We start from the raw sequence: 22,990 nt of genomic DNA, 5'->3' as shown, positions 1-22,990 counted from the left end.
GGCGACGCAGTGAGGAGTTAGTTCAGACCCTTGAAGGCAGATCGATCCGGAGTAGAGTCTCATGGATGTCATAAGCATGCAGTTAGACACGTTACATGAAGTCCAACAGTCCGTCGTTGATGTGCAGTGGAAAAAAAATCCCCACGGCCCGGTGAAGAGTCCAAACAATGACAAGAGGTATACGTTTGATTTCCCGTTCTGTTGGCTGAAGACTAAACTCTGCATCAAGAGGGTGGTGAGGGTCTTCCATCTGAGCGGCTCTAAATTAGATCGTTCAAGTCAACGGCAACAATCTTTTGGCCAAGTTGAACAACATTTCACAGCTGAGGTCACCAAACCAACCGATCATTGCAGAAGCTCAAAGCTTTAAGAACAATATGGTGAACAATCTGCACTTGTTAAAGCCTTTCTAGTCCTCCAAGCGCTCCTCTGCAGGTCACTTGTTAACACTGATGGCTGAGCCGCCGCGTTTCAGAGGCGCAACCGAGGACACTTTGATATCCAGCATCAAACCAACAACCGACCAATTAGAAGACGACCCCGCTCCACCTCGACTTCCGTAGAATGTTTTTGAAACTGTCTGGAATAATCAAGCAGACTTCCACCTCAGCCACTCGAAAAAAAATCCCCCACAATGCACTGCGCGCTCACACCGTCCCTTCGATGATCATCCGAGCAAAACTCTGCCTTGTTTCGGTCGGATTTTTTGGCAGCTCTGTCTCTGAGATTCATCGTGTACCGTTCTGTTCTGTGTGCAGGCTGAACGTCCTCACATTACTCTGGAACAAAACACCTCCGACAACACACACACACACACACACACACACACACACACACACACACACACACACACACACACACACACACACACACACACACACACACACACACACACACACACACACACACACACACACACACACACACACACACACACACACACACACACACACACACACACACACACACACACACACACACACACACTCTCAATCTGACCCCGTGCATTAGTGAGCGGCTGAGACAGAGAGGTCAGGACGGCCGAGTGCAGACAGAAAGCTTTCTTCTCGCTCCACCAGGAATCACAGCGTCGCTGCAGTAAAAGGCCGGGGGATGACGCCGTGTGTGTGTGTGTGTGTGTGTGTGTGTGTGTGTGTGTGTGTGTGTGTGTGTGTGTGTGTGTGTGTGTGTGTGTGTGTGTGTGTGTGTGTGTGTGTGTGTGTGTGAACCACTGAGGGTTGGAACTAAAAGAAAAACAAAGACATTTCACAGCTCCGTCAATCAAACCCACTCCCTGAAAGTCTTTAAGAAGGGGATTAATTCACTCTGTTTTCACGTCGTTTCTCCTGGAAAGATAAAAACGTCCTCCATCTTGAGGAACTTCTGCAGCTTGTTTGTTTGTTTATCTCTGTTGTTGATGCATCGTTGAGCATTTGTGCAGAGAGAGCTGTCAGTTATACCACCGAGCCGTCGTTCAGACGTCACGAGTCAGGGTGGGCGTCGGGCGTTCGTGCCCTCGGGGCGAAAGAGTCTGCAGGAAACAGGAAGAACTTAAAAGCTTCGTCTTTAATCCAAACGTCAACAAAGTCAGACGACATGAGACACCTGAAACATGTGACCTGAAACTGAACCCTCTCCACATATGTTTGAAAGGTAAACACGAATAATCCGGTGACGAGAGAGAGCTAAATAACAAGATTTAAACTTTTTTAAAATGGATCGACCCCACCGACCATACGCCTTTTAAAGCGTTTGATTCTGAAAAGATGCTTTAAGAAAATAAACAGGTCGATGTCAAAGCTCAGAGGAAACGACTGAAAATAAATATTTAAAAAGTTTGTCTAGAGACTTCATAATGAGGATTTATTCAGACAAACAAGTTGAGATCCCTGCAGCTAGATCTTATATAAAAAAAAAATATGTCGCTTTTTTTCTGCAAAATTACAGACTCTGAAAACTGACGCTGAAAAAGACGATCAGAGTGAAATATATGGATTCATGGAGGAGCTTCATGTTGTTTCCTTGGAGGATAGCGCCTCTCATCCTGTTTTCGTTTGTTTTTTTGTTAAACGACTGAAGGTAGAACCCAAAAGTCTTCAGTGAAGCTCATGTTCGTGTTGAATTAGTTTGAGATCTTAAATCACAGTGAAGAAAGTCGACCCGAAACACGACTGGTCTAAAGAAAAGCAGCCTTCAGGAGGTGAGCAGGATTAAATAGAGACTGAAACGTGCAGCTATGACTCAAATAAAGAAACAAACTAAACAAAATATCACAAACGTGACAAACTAATCAAAGCAAAGTTTCATGAATTTGCATTTTTAAATAATTCAGTCCTGAAGTCTGAATCTGTCGGAAAGTCGACCTCGCTCCCTCTCTCTCTCTCTCTCTCCACGAGTCTCCACATTTCTTCATCACTGAGCAGCAGACTCAAACTCAATTCAATCAATCCAGCCTCCTCCTCCTCTCTCACTCCTCCTCTCTCTCTCCTCTCTCCAGGTGACTCATAAAAAGTTTCTTATTCACTGTCAATAAATCATCTCCTGAGAATAAAAGCTGAAAGAAACTGCATGTTTCTGTTTGCGGTGATGCAGGTCTGCGAGTCAAACAGTTGAATAAATGCTAAAAGGAGAAATATGTTTACACATTTCATTCTGCTGCAGTTTTTTTGCAGACAACAAAAACAGCTTCAGGAAAGGCCGACAGAACCTGTGACGAGCCGGACTTCAACTTCTACGTGTGACTGAGAATGCCACCAAACTGGGAGGAGACCCCCCCCCCCGGGGTAGACCCAGAGTTCGCTGGATTATATATGCCGTCTAGCCTGGGGACGCCTCAGAATCCCCCCAGGACGACGAGCTGGGGAGAAGGAAGTCTGGGTTGCCACCTTGACCCGACCTTGGAGAAGAGGGAGAAAACATGGATGGATGGATCTGGATGGTGAATGTTTGCAGCTTGCTGGTATTTGTGTGCTCACGCCATCCAACCCGTAGCGCTGCATCACAGAATTTAAACCCCCCCTCCCTCTGGGTTTCAGCGGCCTACATGCTCAGATCTGGACGCCTGAGATCAACCGAGCCGGAATAACAGGACTATGATTTTTAGAGAGCGTCGGGTTGAACGGGGTCAGCGTCTTCAGGGAGTGAGCAGCGGGGGTCGTTCCTGTTTTAGGGTCAGAGATGAGCGTGCAGACAGTCGGAGGAGGCGGAGTCAGAGCATGCAGAGCCAAACACACACCGACGACCATGAACATCTCAGCGTTAGATTCAACAATTTACTCCTGAAGTGAAACAACCAAATAAAATAAACTAATTAAAAAAGCAATTCCTCCTTTAAAAAAAAAAAAAAAAAAAGAATAGAGTCACTCGGAGAGATCTAACTTCATCAACAGGCAATAATTCTCCAATTTACTCCAGCACTCGAACACATCACTCTCGTGGCTTCAATTTGAGGTTGAATTGATTTCTCGTCTTGGCAAACGCCCCTCTGAGGATTCAAAGCAAAGCCCGGTCTCAATTAGTCTCACAGTTATTGCACCGATCGATAATTGTTTAATGGGGGAACTCTCCGATCTGGATCGACACCAAAACACATCGATTTCTATTTCTGTGGCTGCTCATCCAAAAGCGATTTATTGGTGATGCATTTTCGGAGACTTCCTGCCGTCAGACACACTGACATCATCACTCGCAGACATGTTTCTACCTGTGGGAGGGAAGGTGTCGCTTAATCTTCGAAGAAAAGTCTGACTCATTCATCGTATTAAAAGGAATCATGACGCCTTCTGGGAAACAAGTGAAGCAGTTTTTTTCCCATGCACAAAAGATGGTGACTTATTAAGAGTGCAAAGTCTATTTTGCATCTTTGTTGTGGTTTTTAGGGTCTTCAGGACTCTTTTCTAGCAGTTCTTGCAGGACAAACTAAACTTGGGGTTCAAACATTCGTCATGCTAATCATATCTCTCACTTTCTGAACTGAAAACTCAGCGCTGGTTTCAGGTTCAGGTTTCTTTGTTGGTATCGTTGCAATTTTAAAAACAGTTATTACCTTCCAAATATTTCATATAACCCGGCTCAAGCAGGATCAGTTTGAATCTCTGATTTTAGGAAAGTGCACAAAGACCCCTCGCTTCAGCAGGAGATTTGAATCAGAAAGCACCTGTGCAGCGACACTCTTCACCTGAAGAGTCGAAGTTTGAAACGTGAGCGTGCAGGGGAATCCAGGAGTTTGCATCAACTCGACAAATATGTCAGCAGGATGGCACACGAGTCTCTGCTGAACACAGGACGTTCACTGAGGAGCTTTTCATAAATTAAGATTTCTTTATATGACATCAATGCCATTAATGACAGGTTATCTCTTTGCTCCTGCAGCCGCTCTGTTCCCCCTCAGGCACGACGCCAACATCAAACGTTCTGATCTCTCAACATGAATCTCTGAAAGAAACACGTCGAGTGAGAAAGAGCCGAACACATGACAACAAACTGTCAGAGCACAAAGATCACACGCACAGGACATCGAGTAACTCCTGAAAACTCTTTAATGCAGAGCTGCATGTGTGTGGGTGTGTGTGTGTGTGTGTGTGTGTGTGTGTGTGTGTTAGATTGTGTGAGAAACTAGTCCTGCTCCACCCAGAAAACGACCCACTTAGGAAGTCTCTGTCCCATTAAAAAAAAACACACTACAGTCATGATATCACAGAGCGAGCGATAATAGAGGAAGCACACACACGCACAAACACACACACACACACACACACACACACACACACACACAAACACTGTTGTCAGCACTGTTTGTTAAAATGGAAACACCTGCACTGTGTGTGACTGAGTGACATGTCCTCTTCACCTCTGTCTCTTCTCGCTCCTTCAATCTCTTCATTTCCTTTCCTCCTATCTCTCCCTGAATCATATGATCTGTTCACCACACAACACACACACACACACACACACACACACACACGCCCTCTGAGTCAGTGATAACCGCTGAGTCTCACATGGGAGACAGAAGATTCAGAGCTCAAGCTAAAACCAGTTAAAGACTCGACCTCAGGCTTCCCTTAAACGAGGCCTCAGATCTCCCTCTTTGGTTCCTTTATCTAAATAAACACCACTGTCACGGTTTCACACACGCTCTTTACGAACATGTTTTCTTTTCCAACACTTGAAAGAGAAGATCTTCTTTGGCCCCCCGAGTCGTGTCTTCTTCTGTCTTGTTGCACTTCTTATCATCTACCCATCAGGCAGAAGGAGGGCGAGACATCTCGAAGATCCTCTGAAGAAATCTGAGTCTAAAATCCAACAAAGTGTCGAAGAATTTAGCTTTCCTTCTTTCTTTACTTTATTAATCGGACAGAGGGAGGGGGGGAGTATGCAGAACGTTAATGTGGTCAGAGAGAAAAGCAACAAAGGTTCCAGATTGGAGTCTTAACGTTGCAATCATATGGCTGCAAAGGTGCCCCAAGAATTCCTATCAATGAAAACGAAAACAACCAAATAAGGCTTTTAGAATCTGAGAAAAACATAGAATAAAGGATAAATGTGTCCACCTGCATCCAGGCAAGAGTTTTCTGCAGCCTTGGAGGCAAAAGTCAGGGCAAACAAAACACAACACGAAGTTCTCCTGCAGCTCATGAAACATACAGTGAGGTGTCGTGGTCATATTTGAAGGCAAATCACACAGAGGGTCACATGCACACTTTGAGATGAGCTACAGCACTGAGAGTGACGCTTTATCTATACCGCTTTTCCCGTTCAGGGGGGCTGGAGGTCAATTTAGTGTCACCAGTTGACCTAACGCGCATGTCCTTGGACTGCGGGAGGAAGACGGAGTACCCGGAGAGAACCCACACATGCACGGGGAGAACATGCAGACTGTCTCCTGTCCGACGGGGGATTCAAACCAGCAACCGTCTCACTCTGAAACAACAGTGCTAACCCCTGCACCATCACGCAGCCCCTTTTAGCTTCAGAGCAGAGGAATCCCCAGTGAGAGTGACGCGGGGAAAAAAAAAACTGCTAAATGATTATGTGCATTACAAAAAAAAAAAATGAAAGCCCATAAAGGCAAATAATTGCACACAATGAACAGTTTGCATTCCAGCAGAGTTGGAGCAGCTGATTGAAACCGAGAAGAAGCGTTTTGTTTGGTTCAGACAGTTTTTATACACGACCCCACAAACCTCCCCCCTCACTAACTCTGCTTTTAGTTCTCAAATTGCAAAAGACTTTTATCTCCCCTGGAATGCTGTAAAATCTGTGTTTTATGGTTTATTTGTTTGTAGACAAGACAGATAAATCACAGTACGCGTCTCTTCGTGTCGCAGTAACTCATAAAACAGCGCTGCCTCGTCTGGAAGTTACGGCTCCTCTGTGGCCAACGGACGTGTTACAGACTGAAACCTCCGCCGCCTGATGAATGTGGTCGGACATGACGGGGCTACATTTCGTCGACCACAGACGGCGACACAGCAGATACGAACACAGCCCTGCTCGCTGTAACCAGACACATCCGTCACTCTCAGTGGTTTTAATCCTCGCTTGCTCTCCAAACCTGTTCTGTGCTGGTGAATGTGTCTCTGCATGCCGCCGCTCTGCCCTCTTCCTTTAACGCCGCCGTTCACCTCTAAGGAGCGTTTCAGCCTCTCCTAAAGAAGTGTTTCAGATTTTACATCTCACAGCTTCACCGTGCCGGCTCAGTCTCACCGCTGCTGTAAAAACGTTGAAGAGTAGGATCCTTATAACCTACAAATAGCTGCTACATCACTCTCTTAAAAGCCACCAGACTCCATTTACAAAAACACTCATTTTACTTTGCAGGACACAGGACAGTAACTGGACTCTTGGGGCCTTTTTTTCGATTTGTTTGGTTGTGTTACTGTGTGACCCTGGTGTTCCAAAAAGTTAGTTTAGATCCCACATACAATTTGCGCAACACACAGTAAGACAAAAAACAAACCGTTTGAAGGTCGCAGTAAAGGTCATTTGCGCGGTAGAATCTCTATTTTTGTCAATGGAGACTGGCGGCTCTGAAAAGAGTGATGTCGCGGCTGTTTCTGGCTTTCAAATAAACATCTTACTCTTCATCTCTGAAATGATATCAGATACTGCGAACGGTGATCTGAGCATGGCAGCTAAGTGGACACGCATGCAGCCAACAGTCTGCTGAAGAAGAGCCCACTTCCTTAAAATAGCAGAGATTTTAACCATATTTCCCGCCTCTACACACAAACTAAAGCACTTACGCACTTGGAGTAGAAGAGTACTTTGCAGAGTTTTACTGTCCTGATGAGCATCATTGAGTTTTACACAGCAGCAGCAGCGGCAGATGCACGCAGTCGGGCTTTCTGGTGGGCGGCGAGCAACGAGGCTACGTTCATGTTACTCTAACTGTTTATTTTGTGGCGTTTCCAAAGCGAGATCTGAACAGCTGCCAAGCTAAACCACACACACACACACACACACAAAAACAGTGGGGAAAAGAGAGAGAGAGAGAGAGGGAGAGGGAGAGAGAGGCATGTAAACAAAGTTAAAAAAGGGGCGAGAGAAACAGCCAGAGACAGTTGGGGTGGCCTCGTGTGACCACTTGCCCTCCGCTCTGCTCAGTGTCAGCTCCACCTTTCGCTCCGTTTCTCTCTCGGTTCATTCCTGCATCGTTTTCTGCTCATTTTTTATTTATCTCACGTGTGTGTGTGTGTGTGTGTGTGTGTGTGTGTGATGTATAGAAGCCGAGCATCATGCGGCTCACTCAGCCTTTGATAACCTCTCCTGCTCTCTTTCATCTCTTCGTAGCTTCAGGGCTAACTGACAACTCCACAAATCAGCCCCTCCGTCTGTTAACCGTCCAACCGCCAGGGCCAAAGGTCAGCTGCAAGTCAGAGCGGGTAAAGTCAGATTCCAGCAGCCAAGGATGTCGTTTTTTGACCTCTTGAACCTTTTGACTTCCTTCAAGTCTTCCCCGGCTCTGTCTGCACACAACATGAGCGCTGTGTGACGCTAGCAGAGGGAAATATTCAAATCCACGCTGCTCGGAGAGGAAGCCTTTTCTCATGTTTCCACAACACATACTTTATATGTTGGAGAGCTTTAAGAGCTCTGAAACATCAATAACAAGTTGTTGTTTTTTTTTGTGCACAGCAGGAGAAAGAACACATACAGATTATCATTTCAAAACAAAAAAAAAAAAAGTTAAAGTCAAAACTTTCCAGCAGACGATCACTTTTTTTGTTTCAGTAAATTAAAACGTCGACAGTTAAAAGGTTTTTCTGTCAGTGACAACAATGAGGGAGCGATCCAGAGGACACGAGGATAAAGAAAGCAATTTCTAGACCTCAACAACAGACAATGCATCGCAGCAGCATGCCACATGTTGTTCTGACAGAAAGGCACAAACCTTTATCTGCTTGTTTTCCCTTGGCTACAACACAAAGCCAACGACGGCAGGCCGGTGCTCCGTGTTTTTTTTTTTTGTTAACGCAGCTTTGAGTCGAAGATGAACAAGAAGATAAAAATGTGTCCAGAGGAAAACAAGGATCCAGCGTTTCCCATGCCTTGTTCTCACTGATTCTCAGAGCTCTTTGGCATTAAGCAGCTCATTAACATCCTCGGCTGTGATAAGGTTGTTACTCTCCAGACTAGCTCCAGGTTTCTTTGTACATGCGTGCGGTAGGTTCTCTGCAAACTGTTTGATGTAACAATAACACGAGAGACAGGAAGTGAACACACTGCCCCTGCAGCTTATTGGCTGAGAGGGGGGGATTTAATTTGCATATTCAAGGAAAAACTAGAGCGACTGTTTGCAAACATTACGTGTCGGATAATTTTGTTTTTTAAGGTCAAAACTAGAAGATTTCTAGAAGATTTCAGGTGGATTGGAAATCTCTCCGAGGGTCGGGGGTTCGATCCCCAGCTCCTGCAGCAACATGTCCGATGTGTCCTCGGGCAAGACACTTAACCCCAAGTTGCTCCCGCTGCTTCGTCGGCAACAAGAGAATCATTCAGTGCAGCGTTTGTTGTATGTGTTTGTTTGTGTATTTTGAACGTTGAATCTTTGATGAATTTGCAGCTCATTGTTTTAGATATTTGTTTTGGCGTTCTGCAGCATGCAACAAATACTTTTGTTGTATTTATTTTTGGATTGGCTTCTTTTTGCATTCTTAAGGATTTTTCTCCTCAGTGCGTTTGTCCTCGTCAGCCACCGCGGTTTAAAAATCTCATCTCTACCAACAAAACATGAACGAGATATTCAAAGCGCGGTTCACATGTTGGGAATTAAATAATCTGTCATTTCTCTCTGCTGTCTTGTCATCGTTCATGTTTGCAGCGAGGATTCCTGTCAGCTCCCTGCGGTCATTGAACGCAGCGCTTAGCGGTCGTCCTGCGTGTGTCCTGTCCTTCTCCTCCCTCCCCCTCGGCTACACATCACCACGGTAACCTCCATCAGCTGTTCTCATCGTGCATGGATACAGACCTCCTCTGCTCCTCCGCTGCTGTAAATCTGCTCAAGACCAGCCGCACACCTCAGCACACACAGGGCGGGAATTAAACCCCCCCCCCCGAGCTGCGCACACACACACAACAGCTGACGACTCAGGGGTGTGTGTGTGTGTGTGTGTGTGTGTGTGTGTGTGTGTGTGTGTGTGTGTGTGTGTGTGTGTGTGTGTGTGTGTGAGAAGGTGTTTGTGTCCTGAGCTGAATATTAAGTGATTTGGTGCACACAGCAGAAAGATAGCTCAGGAATCTAATCGCATCAAGGCGAATATTTTTTAGGATGTCAACAGTCAAGCAGAGAAGAAGTAAGACACACCTACACCCACACACACACCTACACCCACACACACACCTACACCCACACACACACACACACAAAACCGTATAAACAGAGCAAGTGTGGGAGCAGAAAAGTCACACGTCTGAAACCTGCCAGGCAAAAAACATCACAAATAAAGGAACAAATTCAGAGGAGAGGTCAAGCTTAAAGTGTGCAATCAAACACACACACACACACACACACACACAAACACACACACACACACACACACATACAGATGCACACATTGAGATTCAGAGGATAGGTCCTGCGAGGAGACACGCACACACAGAGACAGGACGAGCTGGTAAAGGCTTAAGGGAGTGCTCGGTGAAGCAGGGAGCAAACATCAAACAGCTCCAGCCAAGGAGGAGAGACAGAGAGGACACACACACACACACACACACACACACACACACACACACACACACACACACACACACACACACACACACACACACACACACACACACACACACACACACACACACACACACACACACACACACACACACACACACACACACACACACACACACACACACACACACACACACACACACACACACACACACACACACACACACACACACACACACACACACACACTAGCAGGGGAGAAAGAGAAAGAGGGGTTGAGAGAGAGAGAGAGTGACGACCAAAGAGAAGCCGGAGATCTCTCCTGGGATTTGAGACTTGCGAAGAGTGAGGAGGGCAGCCACTGAGGAGGAAGGGTCCAAAAAACACACACACACACACACACACACACACACACACACACACAGACACACCACAGAAACACACACACCACACACACACACACACACACAGAAACACACACATCTGATAGAAAAGGAATGTACACACACGCCTTCTCTCACAGGAAACTCTGATTTCTGTGGAAACTTTTGGATTTGGAATAATTTGGTGAACAAATAGGAACACGTGGCGTCACCCTGAGTGCGTCATTTTCTGGATTCAGCTGCTCCGATGTCACTCGACCAGCTTGAGTCGTGCCATGACGTAAAAGGTCACACAGTGGAATCTTTGCGATCTCTGCAAGTCATTCCACATGATGTAAACACGCAGCGTTACATCCGACTCTGTCCGTCACTCTCTGAACTCCTGCCGAGCTGCAGCACAGAGGGGAGGAAAACCGAACTGAGACTATTCCTGAACAAAACCCTGAAAACAGATCTCTCTTTTTTTTCTTTTTTTTTTTTTTAAACTCTACTGGGTCTTCATTAAGTCCCAAAACCTTGAGGAGGGTCTTACTGGAAGTTTTGTGTATTCTTTGTTTCCTTACATGAGCATCAACAGGATGTAATCAGGGTGGTTTGATTACAATAGCTTGTAGAGTTTAAATCCAGAGGTTGGATGCTTGCGTGTAAAAAAAACCCAAAAACATTGTAAAACTTTTCCTCCTGCAGCTGGAGGATACGACAGGATCTGAAAATCATTCTTACAACAAAAAAAAATACTGCTGGAGAAAACTCTCCTAAAGCGTCCCGCCTCGTGACAGAAACAGAAACGTGTTAGCAGGGATGTCACAGTTTGGCAGATCTACAAACATTGAACTGTTTGTGACGCTGGTGTTCATTAGACTGCGGGATTATGGGGAAGAAAAAAAAAAAATCACAATCATGATGATTTCACAGGATTACAGGATGATCCCGTCTTGAGTCTAACTAATCACGCCTCAGCCTGGCGTGGAGTTTCTGCTGCATTTATACGGATTCAGGCAGAGGGTCGACTGCAAACTGAAAATCAGTTAGAAGAAGGACTGTGAGGTGAGTCAGAAAATATAGAGAGATCGTGCTGACACCCAAAGTTCACTTTTTAACCCTTAAAATGAGGGGTTAAAACGACCTCCGAGTTGACCGTAGTCATGACGACCAGGCAAAACCGACCTGAGGAAGAGAATATGTTTAGAGACGAGCTAATGTATCCAGGTATAATCAACATGATGTTTTTATCACAGCAGCACAAACAGCAACAGTACGGCAGCTTTCAGTAGAAGCTCACACTAGAAATTGCTTTCTTTATCCTCGTGTCCTCTGGATCGCTCCCTCATTGTTGTCACTGACAGAAAAACCTTTTAACTGTCGACGTTTTAATTTACTGAAACAAAAAAAGTGATCGTCTGCTGGAAAGTTTTGACTTGAACTTTTTTTGTTTTGAAATGATAATCTGTACGTGTTCTTTCTCCTGCTGTACACTTATTATGCAAAGCAAGTTATTATTGATATTTCGGAGCTCTTAAAGCTCTCCATTGTGCAGCGGCCTTTAGCGTAACATCCGGTGTTTCCACAGCAACGATAAACATGACGTGTCTGTCATGGCGTCGCCCCAACACGTTCCATCGCAACCATAGAGTGAAGGATTTCTCTGGCTATGACAACTGTTGGAAATGTCTGAGGTAATGTAAGAACTCAACAAAAATAAATGTAACAGGTTTAGTCCATTTTTGACCTGCGTCCACAGACGGCGCTTTTTGTGCTGGAAGCACTCGCCACCTCTGTTTCAGAGCGCTTCTCACCATCGCTCATTGTCGCCAAGGTTACTAAAGTTAACTTCTGCTTCCCTCTGTAACGTCGGTTAGGTGTGCTTTAGCTCCGTGAGTTTTATATTTGATTTAATTCATCAAGAAAACAAGAAGACGATGTAAAGGAGTCCTCCGCACTTTGTTGTAGACAAATTAAGCTGATATCAGAAGTCCCGCACCGTCCTGATTTTGATTGGTCAAGTGTTTTCAACTGAGAGCGCTGTGAGTTCAGCGACAACAAACAGCTGCCACAGAGGGCGCTGTACTGCAGTCAGGGCGATGAACTACATCAGTTTGAAAGAAATGTACACACAGTCGTCAAGTGATCCTTAGTCGTGGGTTTAGAAACCTCCAACCTGATAAAACGTGACGAGTCCTTGAGAGCGAAGGTGACGGCTGCTGAATGTTTGAGACGTCGGTAAAGAACATGAACAGTTCATGAGGATACACGTCTCATTCACAGCAGATAAGAATGAGACTTAAATAAAGACCACCATCATCATCAGGACGCTGTTTCAGTCGTCAGCACCTTCCTAAATAAACGCTACCTTTCATTTCCTTTGTGCCATCAGATAAAGGTGTTGTTCATCTCCTCGCAGCATGACTTTAATTTTAAAGTCAGAAGAGAAAGGCGCCACTGTTCAGAGAGGGACGCCCTCGACAACTTGAAACAAGCGGCATCATTGTCACACGGCGTGCTACACATTCACAGTCAGATTGTTTTAATGTTGGAGGCTAAAATAGTCATTAAAATAAAATTCACATGGCCCCTCGTGAATAAACCGACATGAGAACTGGGCGAGTTTCAAATCTGCTGTTTTCCCACCACAGTCACTCCTTCACATCTGACACAGAGGTCTGCTAACAGCACCCAGAGGGACGAGAGAGAGAGAGAGAGAGAGAGAGAGAGAGGGAGAGAGGAAGAGAGCGAGAGAGAGGAAGAGAGAGTGAAGAGAGGAAGAGAGAGTGAAGAGAGAGAGAGAGAGAGAGAGGAAGAGAGAGTGAAGAGAGAGGGATAGAGAGAGGGACGAGAGAGAGGAAGAGAGAGTGAAGAGAGAGAGAGGGATAGAGAGAGGGACGAGAGAGAGGAAGAGAGAGTGGAGAGAGAGAGAGAGAGAGAGGGATAGAGAGAGAGAGAGGGATAGAGAGAGGGACAAGAGAGAGGAAGAGAGAGTGAAGAGAGAAAAAGAGGGATAGAGAGAGAGAGAGAGGGAGGGATCGAGAGAGAGGAAGAGAGAGAGAGAGAGAGGGATAGAGAGAGGGACGAGAGAGAGGAAGAGAGAGTGAAGAGAGAGAGAGAGAGAGGGATAGAGAGAGGGACGAGAGAGAGGAAGAGAGAGTGAAGAGAGAGAGAGAGGGATAGAGAGAGAGAGAGAGAGAGAGAGAGAGAGAGAGAGAGAGAAACACAGACGAAGCAACAGTCATACATCAGCTCTGGAGGCTGGATGCACTGGAGACTAAATTAGGGACAAACCTGTGTAAATTCAAGGACAAACATCAAATACCATAGACTCTATGGAGCCCTGAACACGCTCATAACACCTGCAGCATTGCACATGTCAGGTGGTGTACGTATAACTAATGCCCGGCATACGCTGGGCAACTGAATAAAAGTCATGTGGTGGAAAGTCAGCTCGCTCTGTACGACTGAATCGTTTACGACCCACGACCACAGCACACGATATATGTGCTCACACTGAACGAGTAACATCAGCACCGAGCTGAAGTCAGATCTGTAATTCAGGTGTCTTGGATTCAAGTCTCAAATACAGTCAGAAACTGTCTCACACACACACTCGCACATACACACAAGCTAACTAGCAGCTAAATAAGTTCCCTGTCAGCTGGAGGTCTGAAGATATTTCCTGCCAACGTGTCTTTTGTGATCGGAGGGGAGGGCAAGACTCGTCATACAGGCATGCCTGATGTTGCCATGGCGATGTGGAGACGCTGACTGACAGTTTCGGCATAGTTGCGATCAAGATTTTGAAAAAACCAAAAGGAATTTGGTTCGCGGCTCTGCTCTCACTAAGCGAGTGTGTGAAGTCGGACGACCCAAATATCAAACATGCCACAAAATCACACTGCGGGGGTCTGGAGCACCACGATCCCACAGGTCACCTGCGCGACTAAAGACGTCAGATCTGCATAATGTCCAAAAGGAAGTCTTCAAATGTATTTTTTTGTTCACAAATAAAAGATCAGTTTAGTGTCACAGAGGAAAGAAACCTAAAGATACATCCTAAATTTAAGAAGTTATAGTTTAGCAGAACTTCCTCAAACTAATAAAACATTAATAAATTATCTGCCCAATCACTTCACTGCTGCTTCACGTTCCAGCTCTAAACCTTCTCCAGCTCCTCCTGATGCAGAAATAAGACACCACATGGACTTTTTCCCTCGATTGTGTAACCAGCAGAACCATGAAACACACCAAAGCTAAAGAACTACAGTGTCATACAGCACCGAGGAGGCACATTAGATTCACCACCCTGTCTGGTGGAAGTGAAAGTGGAAGTGGGTCACATGCCGATCAGTTCCAGATTCCAGCACGCAAAGCGACCACAACAGCTAAGTGGTGAAGTGTGGAGACGTGTAGTTCTGCTGATCGTCTCAAAGATGTTTCCTCCAAAGCTTTCGGACTAAACGGAAAGTCAAAGGAAACAACACCAACGAGTGTGTCAGAGGAGGGCAGCACACAAAGGCCCCGCCTGCTCTATAATCTCAAAAATATCATATCATGATTTTCTTTTGGCAAAATCCCGATCACGATTTTATCACGATTTTTTTCATACTGATCTCTAGACAAATTTGTAAGTTACTGACCAGTTCAACCAAACTTATTTCCCTCTATAATGTTTTTAAATGCACAAAAGCTAAGCTGACAAGTTTATTATATTTGAAAAACATGGAGGTCTCACCCAGAACATTTTTAGCAACAGAAATGTCTTTCCCTCAATTTGATCAAAATTTATGAACAATTTGAAGGTTTTCTGCACCACTTTGAAATTATGATTTAGTTATGTGTCCTCTTTTTACGTTCATCAGGAACATTTTCACGCAGTTATTCATTTAAAAACATGTAGACTTCAAGTTCTTGTGTTTCTGTTCTATTTTAGCTCTGCAGAGTTTTTTTATGACATCATTGGACTAACTTTAGTTTTGTTTATATATAATCAAACATAATACAGAATCTGTTCATTCTGTGACACATGATCAAAGGAAGGGTGCGTTCGAATTGTCCCTCCTATCTCCTTTCACTATCCACTTTACCTTAACCCCGGGGGAAAACGTCATGAGGTTAAGGAAAGATGTTAGGAGAATTCATAAAGGATTTAGGGAAAGGCGATCTCGTTGCTCTGACAATCCGACCACATTTCCACTAGGCCACGTCATTAAATGCGACGGGCCGGCAGAGGTTAATGACGTGGGTCTGCCGTGTTGAAACTACAATGTTCAGAAAATGGACTACAAAAAGTGCATCTAAAAAACTTTCCCCTGTGCATTCTTACCGGTGAAATAATCCTAATTACCACAAGGTTGGAATTGATATAAAATAAATATAGAGTAAGAACAAGTAAGCTACAAGTAAGAAAAGTGAAACCATCACCTTCCTGTCCACTCAGAAATCAACATCAACATAAATATTAAGTTAATTGTTAAATTTATGCAAGATATAGCCTACACATAATGTTTTAAGCATACAAATGTACAACTGCACAAAGCATTCTTAAGTGAATGAAATACGTTGAATAAAACATCACATGTTGATAAAAATGTCTCCTATCTTTTTATCTCTTACATGATCTGTGTCACTTCATTGTTAATGTTCAAGAACGGTCGGGTGCGCGACTCCCTTTAAATGTTGCGGCCGCAAGGAATTGTGGGGCGGCATATCTCATCTCCTTTGGTAAAGGATGGTCCAGTGTATCCTATGCTAAAGGAGGTTATAAAGGAAGCATTGACCCACCTTTCCTTAACTTTTAGAGAATTCGAACGGCTCTTATCATGGCCGCCACTTAACTGCTTCCGGGGGGGAGGTAAAGTGGATAGTGAAAGGAGATAGGAGGGACAATTCGAACGCACCCTAAGTTTTACTGACATAAGAGTTTAATTCACAGACGGGGTGGGACATCGTTGATTGACAGTCACCATGGTTACTCACTCTCACCTGCCTGCTGCTTTGTAATGTCGTTTCGTGTAATCCCTATAAATTTGGTAATGACAACAGGTGAGCTTCGGGTGGAGAAGCTTGATAGTAACTTTTAAAAACTGAGAGAGAGCAGAAAACACCGACAGCAACATTTTAAACACCGGGGTTATATCTCCACTGACTGTCTGTCTGAGCTCCTCTCTGTCTGACTCTCTGCAGACTGTTAACGTCTCTCGGGCTCGTTAAACGGTTTCTTGTGTCGCTATTTGAGATGTAAACTTAACTATGCACACTATGCGGATAAGTTAACTGTCGCTCACGCCGTGTCGGTTTGGAAAAATATCAGAACAGTTGCATAAAACCGGGTTGGAGTTGTTTTTGCGGACTTCAGTTTTAAGTTTCGTTTTCACCGCTGCGGAGCAAAAGAGGGGGAGACGCGTCTGTGTCGGAGCATAAACTGCAGCATGATAGAATAAACACATCAGCCCGGTTCTACGATCTCTCTGCTTTGGCAGATCGTCAGCCAATTAAATTCCTTGACGATCTAAGATCGTTATATCGCCCACCACTAGCATAAAGTAGGTTTTTTAGTGTCTTTGCCTTGATTGAAAAGTGTCAGTCTTTCCTTAATCTATCCCACTGCTGACACTTTTGGGTCCAACACATCAACAACAACTCTCTACCCCGACACACGAGAGCCTCGCTCCAAAGCCAGGACTCCTTTCACGCTCCATGGGTGGCTGCAGGAGCAATTAGTCAGCCGTGCAGAGCTAAACACCCTGGCAGCACTTCAAAATCTCAGCAACCAAAGGAAAAATCATCGAAAGGCATTCGGAGGAGATTGCAAATCAGATTCTAAATGAGACACATGACACTAAAACGTGGTCGGTCAGTCATTCGTCCGTCTTTCAGTTCTCCCTGAAACAAACTGTGGTTCAGACTGCAGACACAGTCATCACAAAGCACGAACCAGCAGTAATATCTCTTCCTCATATTGCACTGAGGGTTTGCGCGCCTTGAAATCAGGATGGCAGCATCCTGTTGAGTCAGAGAGGTTCTAAACTAAATGTTGAATCTTAAATGTCTCAGAGGGACAGTTTCAGCCGAGGAGTCGTTAACACTCAAATATGTCTCCGTTAAAAGTTGTTAAAGCGACTAAACAACGAGACTGAGGTTAGAAACAGCCTCAAAAAGGAAACCTGCAAAGCCTGGAGAGGTTTGACCCTGAAGGCTTGAGCGTGGGGAGGGGCCGCCTGTCAGCGGGCATTCAGAGGGTGGAAGAAGCATCAGTGAGGAGGGAGCAGCGAGGCCACGAGTCCAATAATGAGCCGATAGAAAAAGTGACCGAGCAGGAATTCTGGAGGAATGTGAAGGATTTGAAGAAGTGGTGATGAAGCAGCGCTGTGCCTCGAATATGAGACTGTGCTTAATTGTTCGGAGACAAATGAAGCTCATTGTGTTGAAGAATGTGAATCTGAGTCAGCCAATAACAGAAATCAGCAGTATGTGAGCATCAGTCTGAAACCCAACGTCCTCTATCCATGCACATCTTCACAGTGAACACATCGAACAAAAATGTTTCCATCATACAAATCTCATGTTGTCTGCCGATGCACAGAGAAAGAGAACACATTGAGGCAGAGTGTCGGTGCCTCTCCTCGGGTTTAGATGAGGTCGTCTCTCTTTTTGACGCATTTGGTTTTATTCAGTTGCAATACTGTAAAACCTAGTTTCAAAAAGGTCATACCAGGGCACCGGTAGCCTAGTGGTTAATGTGCCACCCCATGTACAGAGGCTATAGTCCTCCAAGCAAGCCGCCCGGATTCAAATCCAACCTGTGTCTCCTTTCCTGCACGTAATTCCTCTCTCTCTGCTTTTTGTCTCTATCGTCCTCCTGTCTCTAAAATAAGACAGGCATGAAAAGTCCAAAATAAACCTCTAAAAGGTTACACAAGAAATGAAAGCAATATCGACTTGTTGACTGCACAGAATTCTGCACCCGACATGGTTTGGCAAAAGAAACAATACATGGGGCGCCGATGGCCTAGCGGTTAGGTCGCGCCCCATGTGTGGAGGCTATCTTTCTCCAAGTGGACAGCCCCGGTTCAGATCCGACCTAACGACTCCTTTTCCTTCATGTCATTCCTCACTCTCGCTCTCTGACAGGTACTCTATCCACTGTCCAAACAAATAAAAGGCAAAAAAGCCCCAAAAATAAATCATAAAAAAAAGAAAGAAGAAACAAAACAATGATGAGGAATAACAAAACAACAGAAAGGGAGAAAGATTTGCAGATATGGTAAACACCCAGTGGATGCATAAAGGGAAGGAGAAAGAGAAGTCATGTTTTGCTCTATCCATGACTGACAAAGCAAAAGTAAACTCTCATTTTTCAGGTCTGATTCTCACATTTTTAGTTATAAGGAGCCAAGATGGCGGCGTGTTGAGATCACGCAGCGGCCACTCCGGACTATGAAGAAGCTATTTCTAGCGTTGGCACGTTTCCCCTCGACACTGAAACAGCCCGTTTAGATAGTGAAGGAACAAGTGTCCGTGTGTAACGCCACCAGTATGACAATATGATAATAAAAAGAACTTGACATGACAAGAGGCAGGTCCTAAAGACGATGGAAAAGTTCATTTATGGTTCAGATCTTCATTTCAATCAGAGTCACCTTCGACCCCTCGTCACAGAGCGTTGGTCCATCTGTGAGCGAGTACATCACTATTCATCAAGAAATAAGCTGAAGGCAGAATCCTCCTCTACACACTCAGAACTTGGAGTTCTTTATTTACATATTTATCGTTCAGATTTGTATTCAGACGCTCTCTCCTGTGGATTTTTGTTTATCTCCAAGCATTGTAAATAAAAAGCCCATCTCAGGACGGGGACTGTATTTTATATCAGGCTGTTCATGCTGCAGACGGAGACTCAGACGGCTGAGTTCTCTCCTCCAAGGAAAGCACCCTGATTCATGAAGATATAAAAGCTGCCAAGGCCAGAGAGCCAGACGGGGACCAGAGACCCCAAACTTCACCGCATGTTGATTAAGTGTGGGCCAGTTTCCTTGATGTGTCATTGGCTCTGGGAACATGGACCAGCTGAGTAAAAATACAAACGGAAGCCCTTTACAAACATGCAATCCTGAACATTTGTAGGAGATTTGAGGACAGGCTGCCCCTAAAACCTGCCCGAGTTTCTCTTTCACAAACGTCTCTCACAGCAGGAGATCAACTGTCAGATGGGGGGAGGGGCGGGGGTCTCAGGAGGTCGGACATGATGTGAAAAACATGCCGCAGAACACTGCAGGGGGATGCAGTGGGTTCTAACATTTTTCCTTGGAGCCCCCTAAGATAGAAAAGCTGCACAATTTCTCCGACCAAAAGACCTTCGTCTAAACGATCCAGTAAGTGTACAAAATGGATTTTAGTTTGCATGTGCAAATCTAATTTTGACAACCTCCGAGGAAGACAAAGCCTCGCCCTTCTTGATCAATGAATTGTCCTTAATGTGACTCAGACTTTTAGAGGGCCCTGAGTCAAAAGCTACTTTTAACTCCAGGTATGATACACATCACTTAAGATGTCTTAAACCAAATAACCACAGACACACAGAGAGAAGCTGGGGTCAGCAGATTATTATTCCGGCAGATGATTGGTCTCTGGGTCTTGCTGTGAATCTGTTATGGTCTACATGTCTGATGCTTGCACACAACTCAATGGGAACTTGAAGACAAAGATGTAAACACACAGATGGGTGGCTGAGCATTTTCCCCAAGGCTTTTTTTTTTTTTTTGCCTCTGCTTCTCCAAATTACTTTGTTTTTAATTAATCCTGCTGGTTGTTTTTGTCAATCCCTGCAGCTGCACACAATCTCTCCCCCCCAACTCCTCTCCCGTCCTCCTCTGATCCCCACACTCCCTCAGGTGTTCATTCGCACCTGCCCTCAGTGCTGCTGTCCACTTGTCACATCTGATCCTGTATCTCTGTTTGCACGCCAGCTCTTAACCCCCAGAAACATGCTCCAGTGTGTTTACCTGTATGCATGCCTGCAGAGTGTGTGTGTGTGTGTGTGTGTGTGTGTGTGTGTGTGTGTGTGTGTGTGTGTGTGTGTGTGTGTGTGTGTGTGTGTGTGTGTGTGCAAACATCCTGCATGCATTCATACATACCAATGAGCAGCGGTTCTGAGGCTATTTATAGAGCAGCTATATTAGCTCACCATATGTGTCAGCTGCTGCTCTCAAAATGGCCTCAGACAGCACGAGCAGGAGAACTAGGTGGCAAAGTAGGTAGACCCAACGAAAAGAGTGTGTGTGTGTGTGTGTGTGCCAGCTGTCGGTGTGTGAGAGAGGCCTGGAGCTGCAGGGCATTTTCTGTTGTCAAACAGGTCCACAAAATATACATGTAAGCAAACGTGCACAAGGAGTCGGAGTCACTAATAATCCGCCAAAACACACACACACACACACACACACACACACACACACACACACACACACACACGTGCACGCACACGCAGCGCGCCAACAAGTAAAGCCTGTTCAGCAATGAGGAGCCTGAGTCACACTCGCTTGTCAAAGTTGTGTCTCACATACAGCATAGAGCAAATCCCTCCATGAGAGAGAGAGAGAGAGAGGGAGTGTTTGATAGAAAGAGAGAGAGAGATGGGAGAGAGAGAGAGAGAGAGAGAGAGAGAGGGTGTGTGTTAGAGAGAGAGAGAGAGAGAGGTGAAGGACGAGAGCATGACTGATAGAAGGAGAAAGGCTCAACAGCAGCAGGAAGAAGTCAAAACGGAGTCTTTTCACAGATTTTCTGCGTGTGTGTTCTGTGTGTGTGTGTTCTGTGAGTGTGTGTGAGTGAGAGAGAAGCAGGTATTTGTGGATTCCTGCAGCAGGCACACAGGCAGAGGTGGGTGAACATGAGAGTGGAGGGAAATCTCTGCCTCAACAAAACAAAGCAGCCCCTCACCACCTCAGACTCAGACCATCTCTCTCTTTCTTTTTTCCACATTCTCAACTCACTTGATGAAGCAGCGAGCTCCCTCGAATGTGTATCCTTCCTCCCATCCTGTTGGTAAATCTGTGAGTGCAGAGGAAGGGGGGGGGGGGGGGGGGGGAGAAAACACAGATATATAAGGTGCTGAGCAGAGAAATAAAGCCTTTTAATACACACACACACACACACACACACACCTGCACAGCAATGTAGTGTCTGGACTACAAATAGCTCAATTGGCTTGTGCTCTTTAATGCATTCCGCCCCCCCCCCCCTCCCCAATAAGCGGAGGAGATATTCAAGGATTACTCAATCATCCTGTCTCAGCCTCCAGCTGTGTGAACACTGATCTGCAGCCTGCAATATAAAGATGCCCTCCCGCCCTCTTTCTCTCGCGGCAGATGTGTGTTTCATTTTAGAATAGCGGCTTTGCACCGACGCACAAAACGCGCTGCATTGTTGTGAAAGCAGCTCGGTGCAGATACGGGCTCTGAAACGCTGCGTTTCTGCAGCAATGGGCGGATTTCAGGGGAAATGTGTCAAATGTCACTGCAGGGAATCGGCTCTGAAATCGGCACACGCCTACGTGACGGAACTTTTAAAAAGTGTGTCGCAAAGTGTCCAGGTGGAGCGAGCAGGGGGAGGCCGGGGGGGGGGGGGACGGGACGCCGTGCGTAATGGTCCGCCAGAGGAGAGCAGAGAGGAGCACAAGAGGCTGTTGCTTTTGCTGCAGCGAGAAGAAATCTCCCCCTCATCGTCTTCCACGGCTCTCCCAGCAACTTGTCGCCCCCTTTTTCTTACGCCGTGACGCGCAGATAACCTTTCCCAGTCACGGAGTGCGCGCGTGCGAGTGCGTATTTTAGCAGGGATTGAAGAAAAAAACATTCTCAAGATTGTTTACCTGGAGTTTTTCTGTGGCCCGTGATCACAGCCTCTCCAGTAACAGGATGCAGCCAGGTTGTACTCTTTGCTTCTTCGCTGTTGGTGGAAGAAAACGGGGGAAAGGTGAACAGAGAAGCCGAAAAAAGACAAACAGGAAAAATGCGTCGGAGAAATAAGCAGTGCGTATCCATAAATCCACGTGTCCGCGTGATATTTACTTGATGAAGAATATGCGTCCATCCCGCGTCACCCCATAACTCCAAGAAGAGGGAAGGCAGGAGAGCCAGTCCGGCTTCGGGTCCGCCGCCATGTCTAGCTGAGAGCTACTCTGCTCTGGTTACTACACACAGGGGCTGGAGTGCGCGGCGCCGTGCCAGGCGCGCGACCGACGGATTCCGCATGTGCGCGCTTACTGGAGATGGGAGCGCGCCCAGAGGAGGATAGAGACACAGGGAATGATTTTCTGCCAAGTTAAAGGAGTCGGTGGGTGTTTTTTCTGCTGACGTGTGTGTGTGTGTGTGTTTGACTAAATTGGCCCAAAAGAAAGTTCACTATAAGTGTGATTCCTGCACGCGCTGCCAGAGCGTGCTTCAGGGCTCAACTGTGA

General features: G+C 45.7%; 1 protein-coding gene across 9 annotated transcripts in view; it reads right to left on the bottom strand.

Moving 5' to 3' along the window:
• Window positions 1–22,753, bottom strand: part of plekha5 (pleckstrin homology domain containing, family A member 5) — a 189,157-nt gene extending 166,404 nt beyond the window's left edge. For all 9 annotated transcript variants that reach the window (XM_020644649.3, XM_065951407.1, XM_020644655.3 and 6 more), the window contains exons 1-3: window positions 22,602–22,753; window positions 22,403–22,479; window positions 21,528–21,585 (exon numbers count right to left, since the gene is read on the bottom strand). In XM_020644649.3, the coding sequence (XP_020500305.1) occupies window positions 21,528–21,585; window positions 22,403–22,479; window positions 22,602–22,693 (227 nt within the window). In that variant the 5' untranslated portion in view covers window positions 22,694–22,753. The remainder of the gene's footprint in view (window positions 1–21,527; window positions 21,586–22,402; window positions 22,480–22,601) is intronic.
• Between the last annotated feature and the right edge of the window lie 237 nt (window positions 22,754–22,990).

This window comes from Labrus bergylta, chromosome 23 (genome assembly GCF_963930695.1).
Source record: "Labrus bergylta chromosome 23, fLabBer1.1, whole genome shotgun sequence".
NCBI classification, from domain to species: domain Eukaryota; kingdom Metazoa; phylum Chordata; class Actinopteri; order Labriformes; family Labridae; genus Labrus; species Labrus bergylta.
The sequence above is the reverse complement of the archived record's forward strand: the minus strand, read 5'-3'. Positions and strand labels throughout refer to the sequence as shown.